Source organism: Sorex fumeus, unplaced genomic scaffold (genome assembly GCF_029834395.1).
Source record: "Sorex fumeus unplaced genomic scaffold, SorFum_2.1 ptg000064l, whole genome shotgun sequence".
NCBI lineage: Eukaryota > Metazoa > Chordata > Mammalia > Eulipotyphla > Soricidae > Sorex > Sorex fumeus.
The window spans coordinates 677,472-699,933 of NW_026606121.1; the positions used below are offsets into that span (position 1 = coordinate 677,472).

At 49.6% G+C, this 22,462-nt stretch overlaps 2 protein-coding genes across 2 annotated transcripts in view; one reads left to right on the forward strand and one right to left on the reverse strand.

The window, feature by feature from the left end:
• Positions 1-6,586, forward strand: part of ZCWPW1 (zinc finger CW-type and PWWP domain containing 1) — a 33,421-nt gene extending 26,835 nt beyond the window's left edge. Inside the window, exons 12-14 of the mRNA XM_056128308.1 lie at positions 3,391-3,451; positions 4,331-4,450; positions 6,324-6,586. Of these exons, the coding sequence (XP_055984283.1) occupies positions 3,391-3,451; positions 4,331-4,450; positions 6,324-6,586 (444 nt within the window). The remainder of the gene's footprint in view (positions 1-3,390; positions 3,452-4,330; positions 4,451-6,323) is intronic.
• Positions 6,587-7,404: 818 nt separating this feature from the next.
• PILRA (paired immunoglobin like type 2 receptor alpha) lies at positions 7,405-21,608 on the reverse strand. The gene is made up of 8 exons (XM_056128310.1): positions 21,551-21,608; positions 20,943-21,329; positions 14,890-15,273; positions 10,514-10,708; positions 9,043-9,073; positions 7,949-7,998; positions 7,709-7,740; positions 7,405-7,543 (listed from the first exon to the last, which is right to left on the reverse strand). Exons 1-8 carry the CDS (start codon positions 21,606-21,608, stop codon positions 7,421-7,423), a joined length of 1,260 nt encoding a protein of 419 aa, XP_055984285.1. The 3' UTR covers positions 7,405-7,420.
• Between the last annotated feature and the right edge of the window lie 854 nt (positions 21,609-22,462).

The window sequence follows — 22,462 nt, forward strand, 5'->3', positions numbered from 1 at the left end:
TATATCCCACCATTGCCTTCGGGCTTGGAGGGTTTCCTCTGATAGGTCTGCTATGAATCTAAGGGGTGCTCCTTTGTATGTGATTTCCTTCTTTGACCCTGATGCTTGTAGTATTGTGTCTCTATCTGCGGTATCCATCATTCTAACTGTGATATGTCTTGGAGTGTTTTTGTTAGGGTCTCTTTTAGCTGGCACCCTTCTAGCTCCTTGAATCTGAATGGCTGCGTTGTCCAGCTCTGGGAATTTTTCAGCAATGATTGTTTAACCGTGGCTTTTTCATTGGGATTGTTTTCCTGACCTTCTGGTACTTCAATGATTCTAATGTTGTTCCTCTTGGAATGATCTCCTAGGGCTCTGATTTGCTCTCAAGCTATTTTGAGGTCTCTTGCCATTGTTTGTTGTTCCTGTTGGCTTCGTGCAGCTCATCTTCCAGCTCACTGATTCTGTCTTTAGCTGTGACCATTCTACTGTTGGGGGCACAGACTGAGTTTTTTATTTCATCTACAGAATCTTTGATTCATGACATTTCTTTGCGAAGCTTTCCAATTTCTGCTTTAATTTCTTCCTGACTTTCTCGATTGTCTGATCCATTGTTTCTTTCATGTCCTCCTTCAATTTACTGGGTATTTGTCTCACTGTTTCATTGAGTTCATTAAACATCTTCATTACTTCATATCTGAATTCTTTCTCAGAGAGGTCCCTTAGGTGAGTAGCACCTACTGAGGCTTTTGGACTCTTTTCCTCATCCTCCCCATGTGGTGGGGATTTGCGTTGTTTCTTCATGTTGGTGTGGAGGTATGGAGACTGGGATGTTACTTTAGATTGCTGGGTACGAGTAGATTACCTGCAACGGGGTGAATGTCGGCTCGCCCAAATTAGGCCACGCCCACTCTCACAGAAGCCACGCCCACTTCTGAAGGGCCACGCCCCCTACAGGTGCCTGGGGTGTGTGGGGGGTACAACCTGCGAGAGGAAGAAGACCGGCACAGCATTGGGGATGAACAGGAAGAGGCTCAGGGATGGTGAGTGTCCCAGGGTCCTAGAGGATGCCTGAGGTGTGTACAAGGAGAAAGCCAAGTCCCAGGTTTGAATGCTGACAGACTCTTTTTTTGCTTTTGGGTCACACCCGGCGATGCACAGGGGTTACTCCTGGCTTTTCACTCAGGAATTACTCCTGATGGTACTTGGGGAACCATATGGGATGCTGGGAATCGAACCCAGGCCAGCCGTGTGCAAGGCAAATGCCCTACCTGCTTTGCTATTGCTTCAGCCCCTGTTTCATGGCTTTTAAGGAACCAGTCCTCTGAGCTAAACTTCCTAAGTGTTTCTTGCTTTCTTTGATCTCAGGTGGAACAGGATGAGTTGAGTAGACTATAGTCACCTGTAAGACATTTATGTTTGATTTCACATTAGCAGCTTAGATTAATTCTGGTTAACAAATTTTTATCTTTCTTTTTTTCTTTTTGGGTCACACCCAGCGATGCATAGGGGTTACTCCTGGCTCTGCACTCAGGAATTACTCCTGGCAGTGCTCAGGGGACCATATAGGTTGCTGGGAATCGAACCCGGTTGGCCACGTACAAGGCAAACGCTCTACCCTGCTCTGCTATCACTCCAGCCCAACAAGTTTATCTTGAGAACAGTTGTTAATACAGTGTTTGGGTGTGTTTCAGAATGATTCATTTTTCTCTTCTGCTGCGAGAAACATGAAGGCTTTTCTGCTGGTATTTTTTGTGAGCAAATGGTCAGCTCTTTGAGATAAAATCTTTAAGTCTAGGAACCAGCATGAACTGGAATTTTAATTTTCATCTTCATTGTGCCTTCAGCAATTGATTTATTACTGTTGAGATTTTCCTGCCTTAGCACTAACTCCTTCCCCTGGCTTCTGTTTATGAGTTTATGCTCTGGAAAACTGGTTGTCCCTGAATTGGCCTTATCTCGCTTCATCTTGAGGCAGCACTCTGCCTTGTAGCAGAGTTGGTGACTTTTCAGTCTGTTCAGCTTTAAACGTTGTTAAAACATGGCATAAAATTTCTTACATGTAGAACTGAAGACTGGAAGTTCTGAATTGGCAATGTTCACTCTCATATGTATGTATACATATATTTGCATTTCCATGGGATCAAATCCTCATATATGTATGTGAAGTATGAGCCTTCAGTTGTGGCTTGAATTAACCAATACCAAGTAGAATGGGAAGAAAGGACACTAAACAAATATTTTTAATTAAATCACTTTGAATTACAAAGGTACAAAGTTATTTGTGATTGAGATTCAGGATTCCACCACCAATCCCTTCATCAGTGTCCACTTCCTTCTACCATTGTCTCCAGGTAGAAAGGGACTCCAGCACTACAGCTTGCCTTTATGGTAGACACTTTTTTCTTTTTCTTTTTCCCCACTCCTCCCTTTTTAGGCATCATGGTTTACAATAATGTTACCAGTAGGGTATCATTTATTGATCATGGTACCTCTGAAGGGCGCAATACAGTGAAGTCATCAAAAGATGTTACAGAAAGAACATTGAGGCAGGCATGGCACATGTTGTTTCCTTGCATCTGCAGGCCAGTAATTTTGGCCTCCGGAAAGAAGATACAAAACCAAAACCGAAACCTTTCTTGGGCTACAAACACTTGGATTTGGATCCCAAAGACTAAGCTGGGATCAAGCCCGCCCCGGAATCTACAAGTCAAAGATCAGGCCTGGCTAGCACCTGAGATCTGCATGTCAAAGCTCAGCCAGGTTTCTGTGTCACTGTCACTGTCACTGTCCTCCCCTTGTTCATCGGTTTGCTCAAGTGGGCCCAGTAACATTGTGAGACTTGTTACTGTGTTTGGCATATCGAATATGTCATGGGTAGCTTGCCGGACTTTGCCGTGCGGGCGAGATACTCTTGGTAGCTTGCCGGGCTCTCCAAGAGGGGTGGAGGAATCGAACTCAGGTTGGCTGTGTGGGCCGCCTGCAAGGCAAACACCCTACCTGCTGTGCTATTGCTCAAGCCTAGGAAAACTGCCCCTTTCAATATACTAAAATTATTTACTGAAGGCAGTTTGAAGGGGAAAAGATATTCAGCCTCATCCAAACCAGTCAGGACACACGAGAAATCTCATCCATTTTCATGGGTCCCTATGGTTTCTGCCCATTGTATGGTGCAGTCTACAGGGGCTCACCCTGATGGTTTAGTCCAGCCCCAACATGCTTGCCTTGCATGTGGCTCACCCAAGTTCAATTCCTGACACCTCATATCATCCCCTGAGCTTTGCAGGAGTGATCCCTGAACACAGCCAGGAGTAAGTCCTGAGCATCACCTTGGTGTGGCCCAAGAAGAAAAAAAAGTAATCCACAATTATGTGACTTTGTTTATCTGTTATTTCCGTTTGCTCTCTTCAGGATACAACTTTGTCCAGTCACAAGGTACACAAAAATAAAACCAAAAAATCCAAAGCAAGAGGTAAGATATCCAGCTGGGAATGGGCCATGTGGCACATGTGTTAAGGCAGGACAGAAACAGAGCGGAAGTAGCTTGCATGTAACCAGACCTTACTGTCTTAGTTCCAAACCTGAGGAAGTAAGCTAATGTTATCAGAGAAACTCTAGATGTCTCATTTTTATGTATTAAGTTATAAAATCTTAGTTAAAAATGGAATGAGTATCTCAAACTCTTAGTTAAGGATAACATCCTGGAGAAGGCAAATTTTATATTGTTTTGTTTTGGGGTCACACCAGGTGGCGCTCAAAGCTCACTTCTGGCTCTGTCCTCAGGCGTGGCTCCATTCCTTACATGGGATGCCTGGGATTGAACCTGGATTGGCCGCTTGCAAGACAAGCACTCTTCCTGCTGTACTGTCTAGCAGATTCTAAGGAGAATCATAAAGAGGAATAGATCTTGGGGGAAAAGAATCATGATTAGGAAGGGGAAAGGAGCTGAGATAATTCACTTGATTACATATTAGAACAAACTTAATGGGGGAGTCCATAGATCCTTGCTAGGTTGTCATTTAAAGAGAAATAATCCATGGCTGGGGAGATAGCACAGGGGTCAGGGGTACATTCTTTACGTGTGGGATTCTGGTTTGATCCCTGGCACTTTGTGGTTTCACAAGCACCGTGAGTATGACCGTGGTGTCCCCGAAGTATTGCTGCTGGTTCCTGGCACTGCAGGGACAACGTAGCACTGTGTATTGGGACCCTAGCATTGAACTGTTTGGTTCGGTTGGCCAAAAATCGCCAGGAGAGAAGCCCAGGCCTCTCGAGCATTTCTTGGGAGATACCCTCCCCCCAAAGAGAAATAAGTCAATATTCTTTGTGATTGTGTGGTGAGGTGATACAGGTACAGCTCGTGGTCAAGGTGGGACTCTGCAAAAGAAGGTAATGAAGAGATCTCTGGGAAGTGACCCTACAGCTTCAGCAGGAAAGAAAGGACAAGCCAAGTCAGACCTCGACCAGCCAAGTAAGTCTCAAATAGTGGGAAAAAACTGGAGAAATGAGCTTCATATCTTGACTCTTTGGATCATTACAATTCTGTAGCTTCTGAGTTCTTAATTAGTTACCAAAATTGCCAGAAGAACATCTTTCACATTATTGAATGTAGTATACTGTAGAAAAGCAATGGTTACAATTCCCGTTCGATCTCTGCGCAGGAGAAAGCAGGGATTAACACTGAGAGAGTAAACAAGAGAAAGACTAATTAGAATATATAAAAAGAGGTATGAAGGACAAAATTTATTTTGTTTAGTTTCACAGAATATCTAAAATCCTGAGTTAGAAAAATCCTACATATCAACATTTTTCTTCCTAAAGGAAAGCATCAATGGTACCATAAACCTAAAAAAAAAGATGATGATTTTTTAAAATTTCAATTTAAATGTATTTAAAATTTTGGCAACATTATTCAATAAATATGAAAATATTTAACTATTAAGATTTGATGACTGAATAAAATTATTTAGTATACAGATTTCAATGTACAAAATAGAAGTATTGGTTTTGTTATATTGTAAGCAAATTGTAAGATGACTGAATAAATAGATTTCAACAATATGTTCTAGAAGCTCCTGAATATTGATGTATGATATAACAATATTAAATAATTGAATTAGTGGAGTGATAACTGTTCTCAATACTGTATCTCTTCTACTAAAGATGGAAAGAAAACTATGTCCTAAAACTGTCATCATACATATTTTGTTTCCCACAGAGTTTTTTGATTTTTCATTCTATATGGGAATGTAGATACTTTGGCTTTTTCTCCTCAGGCAAGCAATGAATTGAAAATTGTTCTGACCACTCGTATATTAGGTAATATCAGTGTGAGTTGTGAGGCATTTTAAGTCAGTGACTGTTGAAAGAAACGGATCAGGACTTATTTAACATTTTTTATGGAAAATTGTTAATGTACATGCACATACAGGTGTTTCCTATACACTCATCTGCTTTATTTATCTTTGTTCTCTATTGTCAAAATATTCAAGCATACATTTAGCAAAAAGAAACTATATCTGTTAAATTTGTGTGAGATATTTACTTTATGTTGGAACCAATTCACAAGTAATTTTCTTCTTTGTATTGATAAAGACCAACCTTTCCATGGTTTTCATTTTTTTCAATTACTTGTATTTTCTTAAATAAAATTTACTCAAATATTTAAAAAAAATTGCGAGTACTGCCATGGGCTGGCTATGCTTATTCCCTTTAATTCTTTAACTATCTCTATGACTCGATATTTGGCATTTTATTTTTTTAATTGTGATTTGGGGGCCACACTATGGTTCAGGAGCTTTTCCTGGCTCTGCTCAGATGCAGTGATCAGGCAGCCATATGTGGTATTGGAGATTAAAACATGTTAGGTAAGAGCCTTAACATGATCTCTCTGCCCCTGTTTGGCTGTTTTTAAAGATGAGATTGATATTTGAAGTGTTTGAAATTGGGTACATACCAGTGTCCCTATGTAGTATATATATACATATATTTTTTTCTTTTTGGGTCACACCCAGCAATGCACAGGGGTTACTCCTGGCTTGTGCACTCAGGAATTACTCCTGATGGTGCTTGGGGGACCATATGGGATGCTGGGAATCGAACCCGGGGTCAGCCACGTGCAAGGCAAACACCCTACCCACTGTGCTATCGCTCCAGCCCCTGTAGTAGATTCTTGACTTGAATCTAGATCTTTCTGACTTCAGAGTTATACCCTTTCTATTGATATAGGTCAAATTTTTTTGCAGGGGAGTGGGAGGCAGAATTTGATATTCAAAATGAGTTTGGCTTGTGAAAAGTGAAGATATGCCCTAATAGGATTCTCAATTTTACCACTTTTCACTTAGGATCTAAGAAAAAGTTTAAAACTCCCCAAAGCAAGGACTCACAAACCAGCTTGTTTATCGACAAAGAAGCAAGAATTGTGCTAAAGTCCTTGATCCCACCAGTTCATTGTGGAGTTTACTCCATGGCGGGAACAGAGGGGTCTGGACCCCAAGAGCTGCTGCCTCCGAAGCATGATGGTATCCCCTCTGGTGATGAAGTCTCCAGTGACCTGGACCTGGAGCAGCCTGACAGAGACCCTGAGCAGAAGGAGGAGCTCCAGTAGAGAGACGGCGGGGACGTGCACTCCACTGAGGAGTAGTTGGGACAGCTTCTCAGAGGGGTCCTGGCTCCGGAGAGGCTGAAAGGTTTCAAAATTGTTTAGTAGTTGTGCAGTTTATATGCTAATAAAATAGGCTCCTGGTTTAATTGGTTTGTTCCCCTCTCACCAGATTCTTCTTTGGGCCCCTCTCCCTCCCGACATGTGGCTTTCACATCATTGTTTCCAGGGGAGGCCTGTGGAGTAGGCAGCTCTGGAAAGTCCTCTGAGAAGGACACTAGTCTGGACTCAGACCCTGCCAGGCTGTGTGGTGGGGAGACCTTCAGGACTGCCTGAAGGGACCTCGATGGGGCCCAACTGGCTGTCAGCGCTGAGGGTGGCCTGATGCTGTCACTGACTGAGGAGAAGTCCCAGAGAGGGTCTCGGGGTTGAGCGTTTCGTCAGCTTGGGTTAGGCTGGAAGAACCAGTGGAAGGTGATGTCTGGTTTTGTTTGTTTCTCTTCACTCTTTGGACACACCCAGTAGTCCTTGGGCTTCATGCTCAGGGAATCAGTCCTGGTGTCACATAGGGGATCACTTAGGGGGTGCCAGGGATCAAATCAGGGTTGGCTATGTGCAAGGCAAGTGCCTCATCTACTCTATTACCTCTCTGGTCTCTTCTCGACATTTTCTCGTAGAGTTTCTCTGCCAATTCCCAGGTCCTTCTATTTGTATGTTGGAGAGGAATGGAAGAGGGTGCTGGGGCAGATGGCTGTACCTCCCAGGACTGGGGAAAGTCAAACATTGTCATCTGTGTCTGGCTGGAGTGAGTACTGTGAGCTGCGGGTCCTGGGCAGCTTGTTAGGTCTTCAAGGTAGAGTAGAGGGTTTCTTCCTGGGGGCCTCTGTGGGGATGGAGGCGGGAGGGTTCTGCTGGTGAAGTTAACTGAGAGAGGGAAAGGGAGGCATAGGTGATGCCATCATCCTGGGGGAGAAGGGAGAAAGGAGATCAGATGGGAGGGCAAGATACCCCGTCCTAGAGTAGCCACCCCCTTCCCGAAGGCCCCGCCCGGACCACAGTCCCTCCGTCCTTCTAGGCAACGTTCTCTACATTTTCTTTCACTCTCATGATCTCATTCGAGCTGCTCACCGTAGGATCCAGCTTGGCATCTATACGGTGTCCTAGGGAAAAATTGAGATATTCCAGGTCAGGTGACATGCCAGCCAGCACAGAGAAGTGGGCAGAGGGCCCAGTAATGAGTCGTCTGCTAGCTCGGGCAGGACCAGGGGCATGCGGGAGGGGCAGGAAGGAACGGAATGGGGCTCAGGTAGAGAGAGGAAGTGTGTGAGGAGAAGAGCCAAGGGTGGAGAGTGACAGGTCCGCGCTTACCTTTATTCTCCACGTTCTCGTATTTGCACTCTGTATTTTGGAGGGATTCCCTGTGTAGGAAGGAGACGTGAGACATATGAGAGGCTGGGCAGGAAGGAGTCAAGGCCTCATCAGGACTGTTGCTGCTCTCGGCCTGGGCATCTCAGGAGGAGATGGAGGAGAGCAAGTGCAGTATAGCCCAGGAAAGGTTCCCGAGTGCTCACTGGGCCTAAATTGTTTAAGAAAAGCAATTTCTCTTGGAAGGGACACAGGGAGGAGAAGTCACAAAGGTGAATTCCTGTCCCCTCCATGACACTTCTGGAAGGTCCTCTGGGTCTCCTGAATACCGCTTGGGAAACCCTTCCCCTCCCCCCACTCCCCAGACCCTGGAGCAAAGCAAAGAAGTCAGTCTCAGATTTTCTGTGTGCGTGCTGAGACCTTGGGGTTGACACTGAACTTGGAGGGGACTTAAGGAAGCAACGGTGAAAGTTCAGAGGGTGGCAGGGGGGGAGGGAGGCTTTTTGGAAGAACAGCATGGAAACTGGAGAGAAAGGAAGAAGTGCGGTGAGGAGGAAGAGGTGAGCTTCCTGGGGAGGGGTGGGAAGAGCAGATAGGCTGAGGGGCAAAATGAGGAACTTAAGGAAGAGTGAGGTGGGTTTGGGAAGAGAGAAAAGAACGAAGGAAAGAAAAACCTAGAAATGGAGACGAGGAATGCCAGGAACCATGGAAGAAAACAGGATTCTTCTGCTTCACGAGTCAGTGAAATGTTGGGACAGTTGCTGCTGTGGGTGCTTTGAGGAGAGGAGGCCCAGGAAGTAAAGGGGACCTTGTGAGTGGAGGATGCAGTGAGGAAAGTTGACCTTTTTTTTTCCTTTTTGGGTCATGCCCAGTGATGCTCAGGGTTACTCCTGGCTCTGCACTCAGGAATTACTTCTGGCAGCACTCAAGGGACCATAAGGGATGCTGGGGATTGAACTCTGGTTGGCCGCATGCAAGGTAAACACCCTCCCAGTTGTGCTATTGCTCCAGCCCTGTTGACTGATTTTTTATCAAGAAGTTCCCCCTTTCTTAAACCAATGTCCCGCAGGCACCCCTCCCCCTCAACAAGAACTCACCTGGCTGGGGTGTCTTCTGCTGCCTTGCTACCTGGAGGGGGTCAACAGAAGTGTCAGTGTGTCATCTCTTGGTGGCCTCTGTCCTCCCTCCCCAGGGCTCTGCCTAGACCAGCCGCAAAACAGCACCACTGAGGCCCTCCTGGGGAGAGCCTGGCATGCAGTCCCCCTGAGACCCGCACTTGCCCTTTCCTCAGCAACCAACCAGTAGCCCAATCTCTGCGCCTGCACCTTTCACCCTGTTCGCCAACCTGTTGCCACCTCTTCTCTTCCTTGAGTGCTCCTGCACCCCCCAATTATTCCCTCTGATCCCCCCACTCCACTGCACTCACCCCCACCCCACCTGACTATCAGCACTATCACTTCTGCCCTGTCCAACCAGTGCCTGTGCTGACCTTTTATTTTGTTTTATTTTTCTTGCGAGCTGGAGCGATAGCTCGGTGGGTAGGGTATTTGCCTTCACCCGGCCGACACAGCCAGCCCGAGTTTAATCCCTTCGCCCCTCTTGGAGAGCCCGGCAAACTACGGAGAGTATCTTGCCCGCACGGCAAAGCCTGGCAAGCTACCCGTGACGTATTCGGTATGCCAAACACCATAAGTTTCACAATGTTACTGGGCCTGCTCGAGCAAATTGATAAACAACGGGAGGACAGTGACAGTATTTTTCTTGCTTTTTTGGTCATCCCTGGGGTTGCTCCTGGCTCTGCACTCAGGAATTACTCCTGGCAGTGTTCAGGGGACCCTGAGAATCGAATGCTGGGAATCGAACCCGGGTCAGCCATAGGCGAGGCAAAGGCCCTTCTCTCTGTCCTATCATTCCGGACCCTGTACTGACCTTTTAGGGCTATTTCTCTCTGTCCCTTGGACACATACAACTAGAACCTGTGTTTGCTCCACAGCTCACACTCTCTGCCCTCATCTGCATTTTTGTTGGCTTGTTTTGGGATCACGCCTGCCTGTACTTAGGGCTGACTCCTGCCTCTTCTCAGGGACCGTGTATGATGCTGGGATTAGCCCTGGTGTCAGATGTGTGCAAGGTAAAGGTAAAAGGTAAAGGCCCTCCCGTTGATCATCGATTTGCTCGAGCAGGCCCAGTAACGTCTCCATTGGAGACTTTGTTGTTACTGTGTCTGGCATATCGAATACGTCACGGGGAGCTTGCCAGGCTCTGCCGTGCGGGCGAGATACTCTCGGTAGCTTGCCGGGCTCTCCGAGAGGGGCGGAGGAATCGAACTCGGGTCAGCCATGTTGGCTGTGTGCAAGGCAAATGCCCTACCTCTGTGCTATCGCTCCAGCCCCGGGTGCAAGTAAGGGTGCAAGGCTGGGTGCAAGTAAGGTAAAGCATCTTACTATACTATCTCTTTGGCCCCAGAACCTGCATCTTTTTACCCAGGTACCTCTTTTCCTGATGCAGGTGAACTGTGAGAAACACTCAGGAAGGTTGGGGAAAGGGTTGAGACCTAGGATCACTTACCTTTGCTTCTCTTCCAACTGAGGTAGAGAATAAGTCCCAGAATTGCAATTCCGAGCACGGCACCTGCTGCTGCCACTCCAGCCAGAGTTCCCGGACTCAGGGGACTTGATCCAGTATGTGTGTCGCCCTTGTTCACACTGGTGTCAACTCCGGTGGTGGCTGCAGTGCTGGTGGGGCCCTGAGTGGTTTTCGTTGCTGAGGAGACAGGAATCCTGTCACAGTCCTTAATCTGGGAGTGTGGGGTGTCAGGGGGAGGGGAGGGGGGAACACGGTGCTCTTACAGGGAAGGGGGAACGAGGAGAGATACCAGAAGCTCAGTGTCCACCTCACTGGGTTTCAGTCCTTACTTTATGGTTTCCTTTTTTCTTTTTCTTGGATTTTGGACTGTACCCAGCGGTGCTTAGGGCTCAGGGATCTCCTGGAGGTGCCCAGGGGGCGATATGGGGTGTTGGGGAGTGAATTCAGGTCAGTCGTGTTCAGGCAAGTGTTCTACCTGCTGTACTATTGCTCTGGCCCCTATCGAATTATTTTTTCCCTATTGAATTATTTTAATAAGTATGCATAAGAGCATCTCTATAAAGTACCTTTTATAGATTGGAAATACTTGATAATTTTTATAAATATGTATCAAATCAGATATTGAGTTAGTGTATTGAACTTTAGGCCCTACAAGTTTCCCTCTGTATATGCTTAGTACACCACTTGAAATTTGACATGAGGGGCTGGAGAGCTTAGTGGGCTGGAGTGGTGCTTTGTAATCAGAAGGTGCAGGTCTCCCTCGGGGCCAGAGTCCTACCCTTTACAATTTCTATGCCTTTGGGCTTTGGCAGTCCTTCTCAGGAGCAAATGAGTGGGTCAGGAAGCTGGTGCGTTTACACATGGAATAATTTGGCTCTAAGAAGAGATGAAGTCACATGAATAGAACTAGAAGGTTTATCATGCTGAGTGGAGTGAGAGGAAAGGGGCAAAGATTTTCAGAATGTCCTCTCATTTGTCTGTCATAAAGAGTCATAGTAAGGGAACAGAACCTGAGAACCGAGCCACAGAACTGAGCTTACCAAGGCAGACTAGAGAAAGGGGAACTCGCAGGGAACCCGAGGCAGTGGCGGAGGGAAACAGACCCTCTGGGGAAGGGTATGATGTTGGGACATTGTATGCATGATCCCCTGTCATGAACATTATTGCAAAAATAACCCCCAAATGTGGTTAAGTTATCCTAACTTTATGTGTGAAAAAGTCAGGCAATAATAATCACTGTCACTGTCACTGTCCTCACGTTATTCATTGATTTGCTCGAGTGGGCCCAGTAACATTGTGAGACTTGTTACTGTGTCTGGCATATCGAATACGTCACGGGTCGCTTGCCAGGCTTTGCTGTGCGGGCGACATTCTCTCGGTAGCTTGCTAGGCTCTCTGAGAGGGGCGGAGTAATCAAACTCGGGTCGGCCATGTTGTCTGCATGCAAGGCAAATGCCCTACCCGCTGTGCTATTGCTCTAGCCCAATAATAATCAAGTTTTGAAAAAGTGAGATGGTTGAGGTGGAACCTGGCTTATCAGTCACTGAAGCAGGATGAGGTGACAAAACAGAAACACCCACAGCAGATTTAGGAAAGTGGCACAGCATTGGCAGCATCAAGCCAGACTTGTGACTCAATAGAGAAAGAAAACACTCAAGTCTGTGGGGTAGGATAATCAGCTTCTTAGTGTAGAAATCAATGTAGCGATCCTTATATTTCATGGCATATCATACAGTATACTAGAATTCATCTCACTACCTTGTAAAGGTTTTTTTCTTTGAGGAGTGGGGGTTTGGGCCCTACCCAGCTGGGCTAAGCACTTACTCCTGGCTCTGTGCTCCAGGGTCACTCCTGGCAGTTCTCAGGTTTGAACCAGGGTCAAGCCATGCAAGGCTGACACTTAACCCTGAACTGTCTCTCTGGCTGCTCCTTCTCTGGTGTCCAGTGCTGGAAGTACAACCCACAGCCTCAAGCATGCAGGCAAAGACTTTTACTGGAAAAAAGAAATTGTGCAAACAAGACATTTAGACTTTTGATTCCTTAGTGATTTATGGGATTTGGATTTAGAAAAAAGGGAAGAAATACTGTCTTTCTGTATACAACTATACAATTAGATTTATCTGCAAAAATTGAAACACCTACATTTTAAAAATTAACAGGTACAAACTTAAGTGTGTGGTATTTGCTACTAGTATTCTTTCTGTGTGATGTCTTTGCATATTGAAACTGCATTAAAAGCCCTTTTAAAAGTCACTTGTCTTTTTAAAATTTTTTTGTTTGGGGAACACACCTGGCACTGCTCAGGGCTGACTCCTGGCTCTGTGCTCAGGATCACTCCTGGCAGGCTTGGAAGATCCTATGGGGTGCTGGGGATTTGCTACGTGCAAGGCAAGCACCCTGCTTGCTGGACTAGCCTCTGGGCCCACTTGTGTTCTTTTGTTTGTTTGTTTATTTTTGTGTCCCACTTGGGTGTGTTCAGGGATTACTCCTGACTTGGTGCTCAGGAGTTATTCCTGGCATATGCTTAGGGACCGTCTGCAATGCAGAAAACCAAATAGAACGTGGGTCTCCACATTCATGGCAAGTACCTTATCCCGTGTACTATCTTTCTGACCCATCCCTGTGCTCTTTTTAAAATAATAATGATCATGAATAATGATTATTATAAAGGTAAAGAATAATCATCATGAATTTAGTTAATTCCATGAATTAAAAAATTGGATTTATTGGTGACAAAAATCACAGGAGGAACTGGAGAGATAGTACAGAGAGTACTGTATTTGTCTCACAGGTGACTGATGTGGGTTTGATCCCCGGCACCCCATTTGGTCGCTCAACATGGCCAGGAGTGACCCCTGACAACAAAGAAGTAAGTCAAGATGTGCCTCACACCCTCCCCCCACCAAAACCCTAAAGTTAAAGAAAAGCTAACTGGAACAGCAAATGAGACAAGGAGGAACTAGGAAAGAAATGGGGGGTATAAGGAGAACTAGAACCCCTCATGAGACCATGTCAGGAGTCCCCAAAAGCATGGCAGAAGGGGCCAGCGAGAGCAGAGCGGGGGGGCGCTGGTCTTGCACGTGATGGACCTGGGTTCAATCCCCCACATCCCATATGGTCACCCAAGCACTGCCAGGAGTGATTCCTAAGCACAGAGCCAAGGAATAGCCCCTGGCCATTACTGGGTATGGACCCCCCAAACATAAAAACAAGGAACAGCAGAAATCTAGGGCTGGGGGTCTGGAGTGACAGGACAGTGGGGAAGGTGTTTGCCTTGCACACAGACAACCTGGGTTCACTCTCCAGCATCCCAAATGGTCCCCTGAGAACCGGCAAGAGTAATCCCTGAGCACAAAGCCAGGAGTAGCCCTGAGCATTGCCAAGTATGGCCCCCAAAACAAAAGAAATCCAAGACTGACTCCTGAATTCTTTTCCTAAGACGAACTTAGTGGCCAGGGCAGGAGTTAGCTGGCAGAGGCACGGAATATCCCTCTAAACACGCTCCCCCAAACCCCCCGTCCCATCCTGTCCCGTCCCCCCACCCGTGCCAGTGCCGATATAGAACTAACTTTGTCGACTTCTGTTTCTGTTTTCTAACTTTTCTCCTCCAGGCGGTGTGCTGCTTATTGCCTGTCTGGTGCCTAAGTCGGGTTCAAGTTCCAGAGTCCACGGCGGCCTGGAAAGTCTATGCCACAACATACCCCTTGGAGGTGACCAACAGATCCGAGGGCGTGGTGGGCCTGTCAGGGTCAGAGCCTCGGCCACTGGGCTGTGGTCACCGCAGGAGGTGCCATTTAGGCACTGTTGGGGCACTCTGAGCCTGGTGGGGCACATGGTAATGGGGGTGTTGGCCGTTGTCAGGGGTCTCCTGACTGAGTGCAGCGAGGAGGAGGGACAGCTCTGGGGGCTACTGGAGGTCCTCGCATAGCCACTTGACGAAGGAGACACTGGCCACATCTGAGAAAGTCAACTTCTGGGGCTCCACCTTGGATTGGAGACAGAGAAAGAGGTCCCGGAGACCCCAGAGGCTCCTGAAGATGTGGGGGGCAGGATATGGGATGTGAGGGGCAGGCCAAAAGGAGCCCAGTTGTGGGGAAGATAAAGCACCTTTTTGTGGAATATAAAGTAACATAATAGGAGACAGCGGGTAGGGTGTTTGTCTTGCAGGCGACATCATATGCTATTCATAATCAACAATAGAAAAAGATAATGTGGCAGAGCCCACAGGGGTCCTGGGAGCTTAGAGGAGTTAGAAAGGAAGGAAGAGGGGACCTGGGTACAGGATTCCAGGGTCCTTGCAGGATTCCAGGGCGGGGGGGGGGAGGTGTGTGCAGCTGTTGTCCGAGCAGCCGACTCACCTGGGGTGACGCTGAGTTTGGTTCCCCGGATGGACTGAATCACCCGTTTCCCGCATCTCTTTGTGTTCAGCGTCACTTGGCAGAAGTATGTGGTCGTGTCCCGCCTCTGCAGGTTCCAGATGAGGAGGGCACCCTCGGTCTGGCCCTGGGTCCAGTCCAGGCGGAGACGGTCCTTGAACTCCTTATGGTCCCAATTCAGAGTCTGTTTGTAGATGAAATCTCCATTTAAGTGCTTCCACCTCCAGCCTATCTTTACCTCAGGATTCTCAGCTAACTCCCAGTTGTGGTGGAAGGAGCAGGGGATGCGGATGGAGCCGCCCTCGAGGGCTTCCAGGTGCTCTTGCTGGTTGATCCCATGGCCAGTGTTGCAGTTTTCAGGGGCAGCTAGTTGGGGAGAAGAGACACAGAAGTGTGAGCCCCATGTCTCTGGACCCATGTCCCTGGGCAGGGCAGGACCGTCCATCTGAGCAGTGTCCTCTGTCCAGACTTAGGGGACAAGGGAAGAGGGGGTGACCCAGCACCAGGGCAGCCCTTTGCTTCTGCCCTACACCCTCAGAGGCACGTCCCCCAGGTGCCAGACACAGCCCTGGGTTGCCCTGTCCAGGCCACTCACTGCCCAGTAGGGAGGCCAGCAGGGCCAGCAGCAGCAGCGGGGCCCGACCCATGCCATGCTGTGCTCATGGTGGGCAGCAGTGGGGCTGCTCTGGGGGGCTGTCGGGGGCTCCTAAACACAGTGGAGGAAGGAGCAGGTGGGGACAGCACAAGGAGCTGGAGCGTGACCAGCACTTCCTGTGACCGAGGCTACTCTGTTCCTGTATTGCACAGGGCCTCCCTGTGGCCAGTGCGGAGGCCCCACCTGCCTTATGTGCGGGGCAGGGTCCTGACCCAGGTGCTGGGCTCTCTCCCCACTCTCCTGCACCCCTGCTTAGCTGTCCCTGGACAGCCCGAGGGCTGGTGTGTGTCTCTGGCACTTCCTTTGTCTCTGCTTCTTCCTGATCACCTACCTGAGACAGGGCAACCGCGGGGCCAGAGGAGGCTGTCAGGAGAGACCCTGTGGCCCTGGGCCTCTCTCAGCCCCTGCCTCAGAGCGAGGGGCTGAGAGATGGGGGCTAGCACCTGGCCACCCGCAGCAACCACTCTGGGGGCTGTGCCCACCGTGCCCAGTCTGAGGCGGTCCAAGGCTGAAGAACTAGGCCAAGGGGTGGGCGGCCAGGATTTCATAGAGGAGGTGCTCTCGGCTTCTGGGGAGGCAGCAAACAAAGCGACTTCTCTTCTCCCTGTCCCCAACCCCAGCATCACCTCTCAGGTTCCCCCTTGCACCACCAAGTTCTTCTTTTTCTCCCTCACAGGCCTGGGAAAGGAGGTGCAGTGTCATCACAGAGACCGTTGTCTGTCAGCCCTTTTAGCTCGGCCCCATCTGGTTGTGGTTGGAGCGAGTCTTATCTCGCCTGGGTAAGTAGTGGCCAGAGACCGGAACTTTCTGGGCTGTGAAAGTTGCTTGAGAGAGTTGGGGAGAGCTGAAGAGCTGGGCAAGGGCAGGTAAGGAACCTGGAGTGACCAGGCCTGCCCTGAGGGTGACACCGGCTTCCCTCCTGCCCGTTCACCAGGGGACAAGGCTTAAACATCTCCTCCCAGCCAGGCTGCCTAGGGAGAGTCCAGACACACCAGGGTCACCACTGCCCACTCCCTCTGGCAGTGCAAAATGTCCCCAAAGCAGCCCTTGGCTGACAGCCCCGAGTAAATGCTGTCAGGTGCTCAGGTCTCGCTGCCTCCTGATGGGTCTCTCAGAATCAAGGGGCACGTTTCACGCCACTGGCCCAGCTACATCCCCAGAGTGACTGTGAGGGGACATTTCTGTTCAGAAAGAGAGAGTGAATCATGGGGGCACCATCCTCCCTTCCCCAGAAACGAGAGTCCTGACCAGCTCGTGACTGCGACCCTGCTCACAGAGGGCCTCAGGGAGGAGGTGGAGGCCTGGAGTTTGGGCCGGGGGCGGGGGGTGGGGAGTGGGTGGGGGGGAGGGGCATCCTTTATAAAGTGGGTGGCCAGGGAAAGGGACAGAGCAGTGTTAGATATACAAAATTTATTTCCGTAGGGCACCACTGCTCCCTTCCCTCAGCAATACTTTTTTTCCTCCCCGTTGTCATATTGGGTCATTGGTAATGCTGAGTTGGTCCTGATTTTGGAAGCTCAATACCAGACGTCCCACATATAACGCATTCGCACTGACCTATCTCCCCACAGGCCTCCCCACTTCATTCTCATCTAGGGGAAGAATTTGCTCCAGGTGAATGAAATAGTCAGTTGCTATGGAAACAGTCTCCTAGTCTGATGAGAGCCTGCCTGGAAGGAAGTCAGAAAACCACGAGGAAAACGGACCCCAAACAGGGAAGCAACAGAAATACCAGGTGCTGAAAGATAAGAGAACAGATGAGACAGATGGACAGACAGACACCACACCAGAATCTGTGCTGTCAGGAGTGAGTGTGTGCTTAGTTAAAATCTTCTGTGGATTCTTTTGGGAATATCCCAGAGATGCAAAAAAGCACAGTAGAAATGACATCTGCATGTGTATGTTTATTGCAGCATATTTACAATAGCCAGAATCTGGAAAAAACCCGAGTGCCCGAGAACAGATGACTGGTTAAAGAAACTTTGGTAGGGGCTGGAGCAATAGCACAGCAGGTAGGGCGTTTTGCCTTGCATGTGGCCGACCCGGGTTCGATTCCCAGCATCCCATATGGTCCCCTGAGCACCGCCAGGAGTAATTCCTGAGTGCAGAGCCAGGAGGAACCCCTGTGCATTGCCGGGTGTGACTCAAAAAGAAAAAAAAAAAGAAACTTTGGTATATCTACGCAGTGGAATACTATGCAGCTGTTAGAAAAGATGAAACCATGAAATTTGCATATAAGTGAATCAACATGGAGAATATAATACTAAGTGAAATGAGTCACAGTGGGGCAGAAACAGAATGACTGCACCTTTTTGTGGAATATAAAGTAACATAATAGGAGACAGCAGGTAGGGTGTTTGTCTTGCAGGCAACATCATATGCTATTCATAATCAACAATAGAAAACAAATTGTCTAATGCTGCTTTTTCAGCAGATCTGAGTGTTGGGGTAAAATACCAAATAATAATGGTGGGTCTGGTGTCAAAATACTGAATGTAATCAAAGTAGAGAGAGAGTAGTGTGGAAATCATCTGCCACACAGGTAGGGGGAAGGGTGTGGGATGGGGGGCTATTCTGGGATTTTTGGTGGTGGAAAATGTGCACTGGTGAAGGGACAGGTGTTTTATCATTGTGTGACCAGGACTTAAACCTGAGAGCTTTGTAACTGCTCTCACAATGATTCAATAAATAAAAAAAAAAAAAAAAAGAGCAAACCCTAAGGAAAGACTCTAGGACACAGAGAAACCTGGGACACGAGGCCATTCTGATTCCTGGCTGAAGTTGCAGGAGGGCGGGAAGCTGATAGTCCCTTACAGCTGCCAAAGCAACACTGCCCACAAGGCAGCTGATTACCAGGATATGTGTGCAGGAGCAGCGGCTGGGCTGGTCCACCAGGTGTCAGTGGATATAGTTTTGTGAACGCACCGAAGTTTCTATCAGCATTTGAACTCTCTCTCCTTCCCCCCAAGGGCCGGCCCCAGTGAGGGCTCCAGGGAGGCCAGTGCTGGGATTCAGAGACCTTGGGCCAGAGTGATCCTCAGAGCCCTGCTGGCATGTGGCCACCGCCAAGATTCAAGAAACTGGAGCTGGACTCTTGGTGATAGTGCAACAGGGAGGGTGTTTGCCTTGCACTTGGCCGACCCGAGTTTGATACCTGGCATCATCCCATATGGTCCCTTGAGCACCACCAGGAGTGATCCCTAAGCACGGAGCCAGGAGTAGCCTGTGAGTTTTATCAGATGTGACACAAAAACAACAAAAAACAACCCAAACTCATATCCAGGAACCTGGTTGGCTTGGGGACAGGCAGTGCTCCCTGGGGACCATGTGCTCTGAGGAGGCTTTGATGCCTGAAGCCCAGGGGGGGAGTCCAGGGCCGCCCTGGCACAGCTGGAGAGGGCCCGACTAAGTGCTGGGTCTGTGTCCCTGAAGCCAGCAGACGGGGAAGTGTGTGTGGCTGCGGGGGCCTTGGGTTCCTAAGTGACTATCTAACTGTGGGGGGGGTATTCTGAGCAGGGTAGGAGGACCCCAGTCTGGCTGCCCAGCATGTAGGGCCCCATCCACTCAGCAGACCCCCAGTTTTGGGGCGCTGAGCCCCAACTTTGCTGTGCTGGGAAGCCTCCTGAAACTCTCTGATTCTCACAAAACCAAAACTCCAGGTTGCTTTGTGGGGGAGAGGGGGTCTCACTTCCTTGCCCTTTACACAACTCTCAGACTCTCGGTGCCACTCTGACTTCCAGACCCCTCCCACCCCTTCCATCCTCCCTCCAACCCCGATTCCAGCGTCGCCCGGCACCATCCTGGGCCTTGGAGGTGTTCTGCAGGATCACCTGGTTCCCTCCTCGGTCCCCCCACTACCGTTAGTGCTTATCTTCTTTAATTCTGTGTGACTGCTTCCCGTTATAGGGTACAGCTCTCCTTCACTCAGCTCACAGAAGTTTTCCCTTGTGAGCTCTGCTCAAAATTCCACCCCCTCCCCCGCCGGAGAGCTGGTGAGAGAGAGAGAGAGGGGGGGGGGGGGGAGGGAGGGAGGACAGGCTCGGGCACTGGCCTGGATGCAGTTTAGCCATGGCACCGGTGCAGACCCCAGCTCAGCGTCTGTCCCTGAGCACAGAGCTGGGCCGGGATTCTGAGCACTGCCTGGCACAGCCACACAGTTTTCTTCCTCGACCATGGCAGAGAGACAACAAAGGGCTCCATGCTCGTGTCTGGCATGTGGAAAACCCAGTTTGATCTTTGGTACCACATGGCCTCCTGAGTACAGCAGGTTCAGCTCTGGAGACCCCAAGTGCAGCCCTGGTGACCCCTGACACACGGGGTTCAAACAATCTTGTGTCCTGGTCCCTTGATTCAAAGACTGGCTTGGCTTACTGACAGTGGCCAGGAGTGGCCCCTGGGGACCCTGAGAAAGACTTGGGAGGCCCCCAAATAACAAAAAATCTTTTTAACTCTATGCTGCTTTATAGAATTTGGGACTTAGGGGGTACAGTGCACACAGCAGGTCAGCTTGTACCCATGGGGCGAGTGCATCAGCAGCTGAGATGCCTTCAGGCTTCCTGATACCCCCAAATTGCCACTGAGCCTCTGGCCAGACCCTAACACTTTGGGACCAAGTTTCTGGAGAAATTAAATGGACAAAAGTTAGGTATGTGGGAGTCACGCCCAGAGCTAGCAAGCTCAATAATCTGCTTAGCATCTGCCAAAGGGGCAGGTTGGGGGTTGATGGGAAGGGTCAAAGTAATGGTGGTGGGATTGGTGTTGAAATACTCAATGTAAACAATTGCTGTGAACAGCTTTATAAAAATTTTTAGAAGTAGAAAAATAAGAATTTGGGGTTTAGAAATCAGAAAGTAGACAAATTGTCCCTATACAATTATGCAGTGAGGTTGGTCTGCAGAGCAAACCCTCTGCAGGTTAAGAATCCATAAGTAAACACCAACTTAGGAGTGACACTGGCTGACAAGATTTCTTTGCTGTGAGGACTTTGCACGGTGAAAGTCAACTCAAAATTACTCTATTTTCCTATATTTATTTTAAAAATGAGTTTGAATATCACTTTAATTCCATGAATTAAAAAATTGTATTTGGGTGAGCATACCTGGTGGTATTCAGGGCTTCCTTCTGCTCTGTGCTCAGGAATCCCTCTTGGTGACTCCAGAAACCATATGCGTTAGTAGGGATTGAACCCAGGATGCAAGGCACAGCAAGGCACGACAAGCCACATGCAAGGCAAGCGTCCTATCCACTGACCTACGCACTGTCTCCGGCCCACAAAATTTGGTTTATTGATGACCAAATTCTTCAGAAATGTAACTGAAATGGAGAGTGTGAAAAGGAGGAGGCTTTAGGACAAAGGGGCTGGTCCGAGCAGCTGACTCACCTGGGGTGACGCTGAGTTTGGTCCCCTGAATGGACTGAAACACCTGTGGCCCGCATGTTTTTGTGTTCAGCCACACTCGGCAGAAGTATGTGGACGTGTCCTGCCTCCGCAGGTTCCATATGAGGAGGGCACCCCTGGTCTGGCCCTGTGTCCAGTCCAGGTGGAGACGGTCCTTGAACTCCTCATGGGTCCAACTCAGAGTCTGGTTGTAGATGAAATCTCCATGGAAGTTCTTCCACCTCCAGGCTATCCTCACCTCAGGATTCTTGGTTACCTCCCAGCTGTGGTGGAAGGAGCAGGGGATGCGGATGGAGCCGCCCTCGGGGGCTTCCAGGTGCTTTTGCTGGTCGACCCCAAAGTTTTGATTGCCACAGTTTTCAGGGGCAGCTGGTTGGGGAGGAGAGACAGAAGTTTGAACCCCATGCCCCATGTCCCTGGGCAGGGCAGGACCGTCCATCTGAGCAGTGTCCTCTGTCCAGGCTTCGGGGACAGGGGGAGAAGGGGTGACCCAACACCAGGGCAGTCCTTTGCTTCTGCCCCGCACCCCCAGAGGCATGTCCCCCACGTGCCAGCCACACCCCATAGGGGTTCCCTGTCCGGTCACTCACCGTTCAGCAGGGAGGCCAGCAGGGCCAGCAGCAGCAGCAGCAGCGGGGCCAGACCCATGCCGGGCTCTGCTCAGGGCGAGGGGCAGCGGGGCCGCTCTGGGGGCTGTCGGGGGCTCCTGAGCACAGCAGAGGGAGGAGCAGGCGGGGACAGCACAGGGAGCCCAAGCGTGACCAGCGCTTCCTGTGACCAAGGCTGCTCTGTTCCTGTATTGCACAAGGGCCTCCCCGTGGCCAGTGAGGGGGCTCCACCCACCTTAGGCGCGTGGCCGGGTCCTGCCCTGGGTGCTGGGCTCTCTCCCCACTCCCCTGCAGTTCTGCTTACCCCTGGACATCCCAAGGGTGTGCGTCTCTGGCTCTGCCCTTGTCTCTGCTTCTCCCTGGCTGCCTTCTGCCTGGGATGGGGCTGCCGCGGGGCCTGTCAAGGCTGTCAGGAGGGGCATGGTGGCCTAGGGCCCCTCTCAGCCCCCACCTCAGAGCGAGGGGCTGAGAGACGGGGCCTGGAACCTGGCCACCCTCAGCGCCCACTCTGGTTCTGTGCCCACTGTGCCCAGGCTGAGGTGGTCCAGGGTTAAAGAACTAGATCAAGGGGTGGGTGACCAGGATTTCACAGAGGAAGTGCTCTCGGCTTCTGGGGTGGCAGCAAACAAAGCGACTTCTCTTCTCCCTGTCTCCAACCCCAGCGTCACCTCTCAGGTTCCCCCTTGCAATACCAAGTTCTTCTTTTTCTCCCTCGCAGGCCTGGGAAAGGAGGTGCAGTGTCTTCACAGAGACCCTTGTGTGTCGGCCCTTTCTGGTTGTGGTTGGAGCGTGTCTTATCTCCCCTGGGAAAGCAGTGGCCAGAGCCCGGAACTTTCTGGGCTATGAAAGTTGCTTGAAAGAATTGGGAGAGCTGGCGAGCTGGGCAGGGGCAGG